The sequence below is a fragment of the Squalius cephalus genome (genome assembly GCF_949319135.1).
Source record: "Squalius cephalus genome assembly, chromosome: 4".
Classification (NCBI taxonomy): domain Eukaryota; kingdom Metazoa; phylum Chordata; class Actinopteri; order Cypriniformes; family Leuciscidae; genus Squalius; species Squalius cephalus.
In genome coordinates, this window is record NC_137125.1 from 53,289,065 (window position 1) to 53,303,359 (window position 14,295).

Below are 14,295 nucleotides of genomic sequence, written 5' to 3' on the forward strand. Positions count from 1 at the left end.
ATCTAAACTAGTTTGCTACCCCAAAAATGTTCTTAGTCTTGTAAAATAGGAAATTACAGATAATTTTTATTGGAAAATTATTACAATATTAAACTGAATGCATAATTTGGGCAATTTGGGATTTTGAATTACTTTACATAAAAGGGTATCAATTAATTATATTGTAGTATGGATATGTTGTAATATATACATTTTGTTTACCTTAATTTTGTTATACTGTACATTTAAGATTTGAGGAAAAGGTTTGATAGTAATGAGGTGTTAGCCTTCTATAATGTGCTATTGCATGCATAAGTACACACACACACACACACACACACACACACACTTATAATATAATACGTCTCCTCTACTCACACAATACAGACTCGCCAGGGAATCAGTCGTGTCGTCAGATCCATGTAATCTCAGCATACAAGACGCATTAATCAATGGAGCTGTAATTACATGAGGGTGCCTGTGTGTTTGTGTGTGTTTGTCCGGAGCCAATCTTGCATTTGCACCCTTTGTTAAGGTCCATGTCTGCCTTACGCTGCTGAATGTCGGACAATAAAGGTCTGTGCAAGGGTTAATTAGCAGTGCTGGAGAAGCATCTATCAGCTTTATACAGCAGAGTGCAGCTCCATTATCCTGGGACTCAAACACACACACACACACACACACACACACACACACACACACACACACACACGCACACACACACACACACTGTTCAGATTAATGCGCACGCACATATATTTGTGAGTATGATCAGATATTATACTCGTGACTTCCAATCTTGCATTATAGCTTTAGTTGTTTGACCTCTCTATATGAAAACACAATCTGCAAATAATTTCAAAAGTGCAGAGCATTCTGGGAGAATTTTCCTCAATAATGGCATAATTGTTTATGGATGCATATACACAATAAACCACAGCATTTATGTCAAATGCTGTTACAGTAGGCTAAGGCACTTAGGGTCGAATTTAGCAACAGTTTGCACCAGCGCAAACACTCTTTTGGTGTTAAAAAACAATAAAAAAGTAATATTTTGAAAAACAAAAAGCTTTGTGCTCATCAATTTACTGGTATTTTACCAATATTTAATGCCCCAAAAAACATCCATCCATCCATCCAATGTTTGTTCATATGTCAGCATTGTAGTCTGTGGTAATAAACATTGTCACAAATGCTGTCAACAGCTTATCTCATTTCTTTTAACCATTAAACAGGTCTTGAGTTAGCGGTAATCTGAGGATTGTTAGGTTTTAAATGCTCAAGGATCTCTTTATCACTTCCTTTTTGCATAAAGCCACAGAGCTGTCACAAACATCCCATTTCTTCATTCTTATCTTCCAGCCTTTCGTACATCACCTCGGGTTTGCTATGTCCCTTCATTTGTATGTCTTCAATGCCGTGTTCTTTTAATGCAAATGCCTCTGTGCTCATGCGGTGTGATCATTGTGAGATCTCTGTTGCTTGGCCAGAAGAACATTTCATGCAGAGATCTTTATAGTAGTGTTTTTATCCGCCGGAATCATAAACTACAACCGCTCAATATTCAGCTCAATATTAAAGTTCTCATTCAGTGAGCTTTAAAACTACTTCTGGCGTGTTTTACACCTGCATTGGAGACTTGAGGTGACAGGTAAACAAAGGTTTTTTTTTTGTGTTTTTTTTTTTTTAAATGTTTGGTAAAATAAATGCAGCAATAACTTGAGGAAATATAGAAAAATGTGATTACTAAGGATTAAGAGTTCATTGACTGTAAAAATCAAACACTTTAATGCTTTTATGTTCACAGGGGATGGGTTATTCATTTTATTTTGTAATTTAACTTGATCTATAGTGGTTTTACAATTAAAGGGGCCATCATATTTTCTTTGAGCTTTTGACATATAAGAGGTCATCATACTATAAGAATATCCTGTAAGAAAAACAAAAACGGCTTTTATTGAAATCAAGGCCAGAGAACGACTTGTTGTGGAATATACCTATCTATGATAGGTGAAAGAGAAGAAAATCAACGCCTACTTCATCATGCTACTTTGGCCCGTCCACTGGCGTGTTAGTGAGATGACGAAGGGAGAGGAGAGATACAGGATCACTTTACTTGATTACTTTCCCAAGGATCCTAATGCTAGGAATGTGGTAATTCATTTTCAACAATGTGAATGTCTCAGTTGAGGGATACGCCAGCAGCCATATCACCCTGTAGCCCAAGACGGCTGAGCCTGGTTAGTACCTGGATGGGAGACCTCCTGAGAAAACCAGGTTTCTGCTGGAAGAGGTGTTAGTGAGGCCAGTAGGGGGTGCGGCTCACCCTGTGGTCTGTGTGGGTCCTAACGCCCCAGTATAGTGATGGGGACACTATACTGTCAAAGAGCACCGTCCTTCGGATGAGATGCAAAACCGAGGTCCTGACTCTCTGTGGTCATTAAAAATCCCATGGCATTTCTCGTAAAGAGTAGGGGTGTAACCCCGGTGTCCTGGCCACATTCCACCCATTGGCCCTTACCAATCATGGCCTCCTAATAATCCCCTTACATTGAATTGGCTCTATCACTCTCTCTCCTCTCTCCACCTATAGCTGGTGTGTGGTGAGCGCACTGGCGCCGTTGTACTGTGACTGCCGTCGCATCATCCAAGTGGATGCTGCACACTAGTGGTGGTTGAGGAGAGATCCCCTGATATGATTGTAAAGCACTTTGGGTGTACAGTAGTACATATGAAAGCGCTATATAAATGCCTCATTCTATTCTGAACGGATGAAAATTTGGTTTAATCTGGTGCATTTTAGATATTGTCATGTATTATTAATGTGTATTAACATTTAGTAACACTAATGTAACTGTATTCGGTACATTTCACTGGGGATTCTTTGGTAAATCAGTCGCAATTTCGGCGCATGCTTTGGTAAATCAGTTGCAGTATCGGTGCAGGTTTTGCAAACAGACTAAACTGTCAATTTCACATTGTTTCTCTTAGTAGGATGAAAATAATCTGTTATTTAAACTGTGATTAAATGATAGAAATCGTTCAAAGAAAGCTCCCTTTACAATTGACGGACCTGTCAATCAAAACCCAGAGTTTATCAGTGACTGAGTTCTGGACTCTCGCCAAAACTCCTGTTATAATCAACAAATCTCGTGTTTGCAGTGTTAGTTATGATGAAAGCATTTCGTGAGTTACAATGATGAGATCACTGCATTCATGCGCTCAACATATCTGTGATTGGCTACATGCTCATCACTGCAACCTTTTATGCCACAATCTAAATATAACGCCATAGATCTAAATATAATGCTATAATCAACACTTTCCACAATCAGTTAACCTTGACAACTGTAATAGTAAAAACGTGGTAAAACATTTTCCATGTGTAATACTTAGTTATTTCATAAGCAAAGATGTTTAAAATTCACTCTCCTTTAATTATGATGCTCATCATACCAGATACCAATGATTAATTACTTAATATTCACAATATGCTACTTTTATCTCAGAAAGCAATTTGTTTATTTTAAAAGTTTTATACATTAATAAGTGGAGTTATCTTTCCCGTCTTTTATGTATCTTGGCCTCTTGGGTGTTTTCTTATTTGTGTAGCCTTTTCTCATGAAATATTCATGAGCCGCCGCTGCTATACTTAATGAAAGTTTGCATTGCAAAATGTTTAACCTTTTGAGATGAGTGAACCTGCAAAAGTTCACTTGACATCTTATTAGCAACATAGTTTATGTGTAAGACGCTGCGAGCTTTGAGTCTGTCTTATTTTTTTAGCTCTACATGGCATTCTTGTTGCACGTTTATCAAAAACTCTTGATTATCTATCAGTCTTACAGTGTAAGATTTCAATTTCCACTCCTCACTGCTGGATGGAGACGGTGTAAATTTGATATATTTTTCAATGTCACAACTTTCTGCATCATTACTCATGGATCTACTTGACAAAGCTATCCACACACATACAGCGATGTTCCTCAAGCACTTTGTGGCTAAATCTTTTCTTATTTACAGCTTCGAGCGGTGAACGCACAGTCTAGGTGATTGTGTGCTGTCGCACCTCTGGGGATGTTTGGATTTAACTCTGTTTGTGTAGATTGACGTGAGCTGCATCTCAAAACAGTTTTGTAATGGAACACTTCAGGATAATTCAGCCGTGAGCTTCTTTAACATCCACCTGTACTCTTCCTCTAGACTATGAATCTGTCAGTCAAACCTCCAACCGCCCTGACTCCATTACCCATGATTCTCAGCAGCAAACCGGCCTACTCAAACAGAGATATCTGGCCTGAATTCACTGTTCTCACAAAACCTAGTTTTTGAGTAGAGTTTGATAGATTTTATTTTAACTAAATGTGGTTAGTTTTAGTCATTTTGTTGTGTTTTTTGTAATTTTTATTCTTTTAGTTATTTTATGTAGTATTTATTCATTTTTATTTATTAGTTTTAGGTTATTTGGTTAAATTTTTTAGCACTTTAACTACAACTAAATGAAAATAAGAAATATTTCCTATGCAACAAGCTGAAATAAAATAGTATTGTGGCAGCGAATTAACAATTTGTTCCCACAAATTATTAATACGCCAACGCGTTTTACTAATTCGTTCCCTCGTTTTACCAACTCGTGCTCACAATATTGTAATTTGTTCCCTATTTTTACTAAATCGTGGCCAAGTTGTAATAATTAATTCCCTTGTTTTAGTTAAATTAAAATGAGGGAACGAATTAGTACAATATGGCCACGATTTACTATAACGAGAGAAAAATTCATAATTTGTTACCATTGTATATATATTTTTGTCCGCACATCATGTGTAGGGCTTTGCAAAAACATTTTTTTAATGGTTTTAGATTATTTTTTAGTTAACGATCCTAGTTAGCACATGTTGCTAAGCTAATGCAATACTTGTATGCACAAACAAAACAGCATATGTTGGGTAAATATGTTGTGATAGCAGAGAACCATCCCTCTGAACGCTCTCTTTCTTTATTCCCTGCAGATTCCTCAGATCAGCTATGCATCCACAGCTCCGGAGCTGAGCGACAACACTCGCTATGACTTTTTCTCCCGCGTCGTTCCACCGGATTCCTACCAGGCCCAGGCCATGCTGGATATCGTCACGGCGATGGGCTGGAACTACGTTTCCACGCTGGCCTCGGAAGGGAACTACGGGGAAAGCGGCGTGGAAGCGTTCGTGCAGATCTCTCGAGAGATTGGTAAGATGGCTTTTCCTGGTTGCCTAGACTGGCTTGATGCATTGATGAATTTAAACCAGTTTTAGGAAATTTATACAATGTTTAAAGGGGTCATCAGATGCCCATTTTCCACAAGTTGGTAAGATTCTTTAGGGTCTTCATGTAAAGTTTGTAATATACTTTGGTTAAAATTCCTCAATGGTTGTGTAAAACAACACCCTTTTTACCTCTTTAAAAACAGCTCTGTTCACAGCGACCCGTTTCGGTGCATGTCTCTTTAAATGATAATGAGCATGAGAAATATGACATCATAGTGCTCAGAATATCCAAATGGCCTGATTATTGAGAGTGTTTAGACTTTTTGAGGATTCAAAAAAAAGGAGTGAATGGATTTTTTTCATTGTATGGTGGTTGTGTCCACACACTGCAAAGACACATTTATATGCAAACACCATATAAAGGTGAATTTGTCATCCGATGAGCCCTTTAACGTTGATGATCGCGTTATTTTACATATGCATCTGCATACATATGCTATCGCTTTTTTCTGCTTATTCTTCGCCTGTTTAGATCATGAGATTAAGTATGATTTCAGAAGATGCATAACAGCGCCCTGTGGAAGCTTGTTTCTGCCACAGAATAAAAAAATCTTGCAATTCTGACTTTATAACACGCAATTGTGAGTTTAGATCCCTCAATTTTGATTTTAACATGCAATTGTGAGTTTAGTTCCCTCAATTCTGACTTTATAACACGCAATTGTGAGTTTAGATCCTTCAATTCTGACTTTATAACACGCAATTGTGAGTTTAGATCCCTCAATTCTGACTTTAACACGCAATTGTGAGTTTAGTTCCCTCAATTCTGACTATAACATGCAATTGTGTGTTTAGTTCCCTCAATTGTGACTTTAACACGCAATTGTGAGTTTAGATCCTTCAATTCTGACTTTAACACGCAATTGTGAGTTTAGATCCCTCAATTCTGACTTTAACACGCAATTGTGAGTTTAGATCCCTCATTTTTGACTTTATAACACGCAATTGTGAGTTTAGATCCCTCATTTTTGACTTTATAACACGCAATTGTGAGTTTAGATCCTTCAATTCTGACTTTAACACGCAATTGTGAGTTTAGATCACTCAATTCTGACTTTAACAAGCAATTGTGAGTTAGATCCCTCAATTCTGACTTTATAACACGCAATTGTGAGTTTAGATCCCTCAATTCTGACTTTATAACACGCAATTGTGAGTTTAGATCCCTCAATTCTGACTTTAACACGCAATTGCGAGTTTATATCACGCAATTCTGACTTTATATCTCACAATTCTGAGAAATAAAGTCAGAATTGCGAGATGTAAACTAGCAATTGTGATACAAAAAGTCGCAATTATCTTTTAAAATGTTTTATTCTGTGGCGGAAACAAGCCTCCATATAACAGTGAAAATACGGAAAGCCGGAAAATTCCATCAATGGCGGGGAAAGAGTTAAAAGACTGGTAGTGTATAATCCTCATTTGGCATGTGTATGATCCCTAGTTTTTACTCTTACAAAGTTGGCAAGTGAATGATAAATTGGGTTTTAAAATCTATTCAGATTTAAAGAAAGAAATGGTGTAGTGTGTTCCAGCCTGTAGTTCGTCAAAGCAGGGAAAGCGTATTATTATTCTTATCTCGCACATTCTTATCTGCTCACCGTGTGCAGAAGTTGAATCCATTTAATTAATTCTTAGTTGTTAAACTAAGGATAAACGGGGATTTACGTACTGCAGTGTTCCTGAACCTCTGCTCTTTCACATATTGACCGAAATGTCATGGATGTTCTTGGTTTTGATGGTGTATGGGACCAGGAGCGCTCTGGGTCGAGTGTTCAGCGGTTTACTGTACGTTCAGTGGATGTTGACATTGCTCACAGAAGCCAAAGGTGATGTAGACCGTAGGTGTTTGTTGACCACGCAGCAATGAGAGAGTCTTACAGAAAGAACACAGGGTGAAGCACTACTTTACCATGTGCTATTTCAACACAAACCTGCATTTTATTCACTAAACACCTTAAAATGTTGCACACAGCCTCTCCAGGATTGTGATCACAGAATTTTAGTGCAGACTCATTTAATGCATTTTTTATTTTTTTACGCAGAAAACATTAGCCTGAGAGCAGTATCAGCCAATCAAAATCCATAATTATGATTGCATGTTAAAAGAGCCATGGCTGCGCATGTAATCCAACGGCATGTTTATGTTTTTGTGTTAAACGCATGGGACTAATTGAACGTTGATAGAAGTTAAATGATATAAAATCCTTATATAATGGACATAAAATGGACAAAAGCGTCTGCTAAATGACTAAATGTAAATGTAAAATAAAAATGTGATTTTCAATCACAATTTTAAAAATATCTGAAAAAATTCTGGTGGGAATGGCTACTTATATTGCACTGAAAAAGTTTGCCAACTCAGACATTACTTAACCCATTTCGAAGTAGAAAAAACTGAAACAGCATTTTCTTGTAGAACATACTCCAGTAATCTTTCAATAAATATTTTTTTAGTGTTGTTTAGCGCTGTGCCAGCCGTATTTAGGTAATTGTCATTCTTATCAGAGCGAACGCATCTCATTTCTATGCGAATGAGGCTTGTTATACAGTAGATTAGCCCTTTATGCATTTAATGTTGTTTTTCTGCAGGTAAACAGACAAGATATTTTTAATTGATCATGGCAGCAGTAATTCATGAAATTATGGAGAAGAGGGTTAAAACTGGGCACATTTCCAGACACGCCATGCAGCCAAATGCACGTTCTGCATTTTAAAGATCTATCCAGGTTCAGGACCATAAAATAGGGCAAATAGCAGTAGTCTGCTTATAGTTGGTATTCAGGACCTAACCTTTGTTACACCCAGAACATTAGTTAAAAGGGCACATATCATGCTTTTTTGATTTTACCTTTCCTTTTGTGTGTAATATAGCAGTTTGTGCATGTAAACAATGCATGCGTGCATGCCACAATCCACACCAAAAAGAGTTCATCAATCCAACGGAAAACACTTGAAACGCCTTGTTTGTAGTCCTGCCGTTATTTCAGTGACTTAGCTACGTCATCATGTTACACATTTGCATAGTGACCGCCTATTTGCTGCATCAGCCAGTCCTCAAAAAACAGTTGCATGTCGAGGAGATACTGGGTTTCTTTGCACCGCGAGGGCAAAAAACATTGTATGGACTTTCAATACTGAGGAATTTGTTACTACAGCTGCTCATGAAGTCTCGGGAGCTGAAACCCAATTATGATAAGGGGCGACACATTTCCGACATGCGCTCCAAACGGTTGACCGATCACAATAGACTGGTCCAGCTGACCAATCAGAGCACACTGGGCTTCTCGGAAAGGCGGGGTTTAAAGAGGCAGGAACTAAGAAAGAGTGTTTCAGGCAGAGGGTGAAAAGAGGTGCTGCAATAATGTACAGTATGTTTTTTTTTGCTTTAAACAATGTAAAAGTATTCCAAAGTTATGAAAATGGGCACTTTAATAGCCCTAGAAAGACAAACACTGGGTTTGCACATTGCCTAAGCAGGCATGCAAACTGGATGGGAGAGTGTAAAATGGACTAGTATGCGAAGCACATCCTCTTCAGGAATGATTGCGCTGACCGCTATCAAGTGCCCTGGAGTATCAATAAACACCCTCAGATGAAGATATAAGCAGGGAATGGGTGAGAGGAGGACACGGATGGACAGAAAGTGTAATGACGGGCTTTAACACACAGTTCCTCCTCCGGTAAACCCCGTCTACGCTATTATTCACCCCCTTCCTCACCCTACGAGATGGAATTATAGCTATTAGCAGAGACCCCGCTGATCCGCAAATGCAAACATCACACAGCTGTACTAATCGCACGGTTTAATTGTGCATTAAAAATTCATGAGTGATGATACACATTTGTGTAATAACATCCACTTTAGCATCCTCCGGACTCCAGTGTTTACCATCACACGTAGTGTTTCACAGCTACTTAGAAACTGTCTCTGCTCAAGCTACTTGCTGCTCATCATTTAAAGGAGTTAACCGGAGACAAGACAGAATCTGCACAACTGAAAATGCAGCTAGCTGAAGCATGAAGAGAGTTTTCCCCCCTCGCACATGGAGATAGATGATGTTTAGCTACTAGAGTGCAGTGTTGACATTTCAAATGGTTGATTTTTTGTTTTGCATTTACTGTACAAACACTTAAAACTGGGCAAAGAACCCTTATGAAAATTAACCACGGTTTTACTACAGCATTTGTAGTAAAATCATAGCAATTAACCATGGTTTTACTATTGTAACTATGGTTTAACTATATATATTTTTGTAGTAAACCCAAAGTAACTACAAAATTAACCATGGTTTTACTATAGTAACACATGGTTTAACTAGGGTTTTGGTAGTAAACCCACAGAAACTTCAAAATAAACCATGGTTTTAATATATTTTTTTTAAATTAAGCATGCTTTATACTGTAGTAACCATGGTTTAACTATGTTTTTTGTAGTAAAACCATTATAACTACAAAACTAACCATGGTTTTACTACTGCATTTGCAGTAAAACCATGGTAATTAAAAAAAAAAATAGCCTTGATTTTGCTACAGCACTTGCAATAAAACCAAAGTAACTACAAAATTGAACTATAAGAACTATAATAAACACAAAACAAAATATGTTTTTTACTATAGTAGGCTATAGTAGACTCATTGATACTGTGAGATACATAATTAAGCTTGATTTTATAAGGAAAACGTTTCAATCAAAAGAATGGCTTTTATTGTCACTGGACTGAATTCAATTAAATATGGTAAAAGATGGAGGGAGACGATCTAAGAAAGGATGTGGCCATGGTAGAGGAGTTACCCTTGCCTTTGTTTGCAGATTGTGAAGGAGCTTTATGTTTCATGTGTTGCATTTCCCAGACTGCAGGTTCGAGTGTCCCAGCAGTAACGTGAGCGGTGGATTAAAACGGAGAGAAAAGAATTGAACAAGCATGCAATTAGCCGTTAAAATGAATGTCATGCAACAAGCGAATGAAAAGTCAATAGCTTTGCAACAATGATGCCCTCATTGTAGTTTCCGCTAATGGCCGAGACAATTGAGATCTTCCTCGTTGCTTGTCACTACTTCAGGAAATCACCGTGCATCAGATAGCAGTTGCCCTTTTGAGGCTATAAACATTAACCACAGTTTATTCTACAAACTTTGAGTTTAATTAAGGACCATTTTTTTTCGTGCACGTTTGTATTCGCTGTCTGAGAGTGAACAGATGTCATGACCTAGTGGATGGCGTGTATGCGTTGATGCATTGAGCTATAGTGGTGAAAACCCATCTAGTTTAATGGTTTTATAGGGGTTTTGAACCTTGCCATCTTGGCTAACCTGGCAGACCAACTATAGTTTATCTTAAAACCAACAGACTTAAGGTTTCATCCAAAATTCAGGGGGCAAAAAAGGGTATATAGACTGGATTTTGCTCGCTGAGTAGATGAGCTAGACTGTCATTGTGGTTGTTACATCGTTTTATATTAGCCATCCCATGGTTAGGCAAGAACTACGCTGGATTAGCTTGTATTACGTGTGACTGTTGAGAGGTATCCATAATTGGGTAAAGTACCCTGTCTCACTGCATTTGTTCTTGTAAAGATGACTCTCGCTATGCGGACTTATCTGTGCCAACACGCCGTGGACAGTTTCCCATCACACTAACACCATTTTATTTCCCCAGAGGGGAAAAATTTCTTAGTCATATAGTTTTTTTTTTTTTTTTAAAGGGGTGGTATAATTCCCTTTTCACAAGATGTAAAATAAGTGTTTGATGTCCCCAGAGTGTGTATGTGAAGTTTTAGCTCAAAATACCCCACAGATATTTTTATACAGCATGTTAAAATTGACACATTTTCAGGGTGAGCAAAAACGCACCGTTTTGTGTCTGTTCCTTTAAATGCAAATGAGCTGCTGCTCCCGGCACAGGGGGCGGAGCTTCAACAACTTGTGTCCTTTTACCTCATACAGACATAAACTGAAATTTTCAAAAACTTTTAGCCTTTTATGTTCAAAACGGACAAAGATGGAGAGACTCAAGAAGAAGTGACAACATGTAGACAACATTTGTGAATGGTTAGTTGATGAATTTATGTAGCTTATGTCATTATCTTCTAGTCATTAATTAGCATATTCTGTCATGATAATCTATAAATCGTGTTCTGGGGGCGGGGTTTATGTAAATTCTAGGGTTGGTGATGTCACTAATCCGGGAGGAATGTCATGTAGTCTCTACCAGCCGTTTGTTGTAGTCCTTAAAAAGCGATTAAAAGCAAATATCTCCCTTTGCTTTGAACTTTGAGCGTTGTAACTTTGCAGATGCTGTTTACGCTCAAACAGCAACATTACACACTAACTAAAGTTAGAAAAGTCAAATCATAATCAACCACCCCTTTAAGAACTCAAGAATTCTCATGTGTTCCATTCATGTATCAACAGTTTGGAATTCCAATACAATTCACTGCAGTTTCTAACTTTTATGCCTTTTCACACAAACTATTATCATGGAGCGGATTATTGATTAATAACAGCTTTTTTCTGCACTGTTTCTTGCGCAATATGACCGCAAAACACTTTTACCATAGTTCATGAACACATTTTGACATTATGTACAGTATGTCTTTTCAGATGTAGTAAACTTGCTCTGTAGCTCACGTAAGTAACGATAAAAGACTTGTAGAAGCAAGCTAAAATGGCATGGTAAATGCATCTTTTTTTCACATTTGCTTATACGTTAGGTTTAGTGTAGGATTTAGAGTAGGTTGTACATTATTTTCAAATGCAAACTGCGAGATACACAACAACCATTGCAATACAATGTCGCCACATTCATGTGCATCTGTTTCTGGGAAAATTTAATACGCTTTTAGTTTTGATTTCTCTTTGAAATTGCAGCACAGTGTGCAGGAAAAAATTGCCTATTTTTGTCTACATGCTAATAGCTCCATATTGTCTTTGTCCAGGTAGGAGACTAAGATTCTTAAAAGTCTTTTATATGTGTAAATTCATATTAATAGCATCAAGGCAGCTGCCAGGACGAGGTTAGTGAGAACACTTCTCTGAGGAGCGAGTAGCAATAGATGCTAATGGACATTAGCCTTAATTACCATGCCAATGGGCCATAGATTATTGCATTAATGTGTGTCATGGGATTTCCCTGTAGTTTCGGAAAAGCTATGTGAAACGGTCACTTCAGCAGCTGGGCTTCAGCACTTCAGGGCCCAGACATGCACTGCAAAAAAAGGATTTTCTCACTCAGTATCTTGTTTAACATATATCCAAACATTCACAACCTGTCACCTGCCAGTGTCCCGGAAGCGGGAGAATTAGCAATTTATTGACCTTTTTCCTGTCACATGTTTTTAGTAATAATGAATTAGGTATCATTTGAAAGCTTAAACTCTCAAAATTCATTCATTATAAAACTGAGTTACCATGAAAACGGTACTTTAAATCCTTTTAGCAAGCTAAATGTTTGTGATATCAACTTTAAATTTGGAATACAACTTGGATACACATTTCCAAGCAATTTTTGTTTTGAATAAAATAAAAAAATGTTTAGTTGCTTTACAGCAAACTTAAACTTTAGTAACTTTTTAACTTTTTTTTTTTTTTTTTTTTTAAGCTGCTTTCACTTCTGCAATAAGTAAGTGTTAAGTCTTGTTTTCTATCAAAATTAAGTGATTTTATACTTAAAACAAGAAAATGCCAATGGGGTCAGAAAAGTGCTTAATTCAAATGGGAAAACACTTATTTTTCTGACCCCATTTGTGGATATTTGTTATTGTTTTAGGCATGAAGTAATTTTGCTTCTCAAGTAATTGTATCTTGATTTAACAATATATAGATATTAAAAAATACTAATTTTTTTTGCAGTGCATGTCTGGGACCTGAAGTGCTGTGACTAGACTGAAATGATGAGCTAGATAGACTGAGATTGACACATTTCTACCATCTTACCACCCTTTGTCCAACATGTCCTTCTATAGTATGTTCACAGTCCTTTGCTCATATCTAAACTGGTCATCCTCGGTAACCTCCTGAGCTGAACGCGTGACCCTGCCGCTGAAGACTTTACGCGCTCTTCAAACGCAGAGGTCCAGTGCATTCCCACAGGAATTCAGGAGAGAGGAGCCTGTCTTCTCTGTTTAAAGGGCCTAATGAAGCCATCACATTCCTAGGAAGCCAAACTCTGTCTATAGATTAAACACCGGCTTCTGTTATTCCGGGGTTGTGACCTGCACAGACGGCTGCCAAGTGATGTCCCGTGAACGCCACTGGGGAACAGATGGTGCAAACCGCACAGCACAACCCATATAGTGTTTCTAACATCATACATGGTGACATTTGGATGCGGTTAGATCTGTAGAGAGTAGAATTCATAAAGAAGTTATGTAGTGCCTCTTTAAACAGGCCATATGTAAGAATTTTCATGTATTAATTTGTTTTTTATTGGCAATGTGTGAACAGCTTGTAACAAAACTTAACAAACGAGACCTTCCAAGGTAACGTCTATGAGAGTCTGCAGACTGATTTTTATGTGAAGTACTGAATCAAAAGGATTTGACATTTATACTCTCTCTTCTGTTTTATGACACATGAAATGAATGCTTATACAATGTTCAGGATAATGTTGGAAAAGCCATTCTGTACTGTAATGTCAATGTGTCATGCAAAGAAACGTGATTAATTCACATTATAGTCTCACATAGCCAGATCAATAGTCTATATAGTCTAAAATATACTTTATAATATCATAACATTTAATACCTCATGTGTCGACATGATGCCGTTGAATGCCAGAACTGGTGCAAACATTTCCTCATCGCTACGATCAGATGCTTTCTGAACTGCTGTTTTCTCACCGCTGTCATTATTGTGTGTATGTTATTAATGAAAAGTTAATGTTCATCTATCTTTTTACTTCTAGGCAAAGGAGGAAAAAGAACTTCACCGCGAGTGAATCAGGGTTAAATCACGCTCAGTCTCTTGTACAAACACGAGCAATACGTTTCTGGCTGCAGTTCACTTAACGGC

The 14,295-nt window shown here is 37.6% G+C and overlaps 1 protein-coding gene across 2 annotated transcripts in view; it reads left to right on the forward strand.

The window, feature by feature from the left end:
* grm8a (glutamate receptor, metabotropic 8a) overlaps positions 1-14,295 on the forward strand; it is a 204,813-nt gene that overhangs the window by 63,533 nt on the left and 126,985 nt on the right. For both annotated transcript variants that reach the window (XM_079870081.1, XM_079870082.1), the window contains exon 3: positions 4,989-5,205. In XM_079870081.1, coding sequence (XP_079726207.1) covers positions 4,989-5,205 — 217 coding nt within the window. The remainder of the gene's footprint in view (positions 1-4,988; positions 5,206-14,295) is intronic.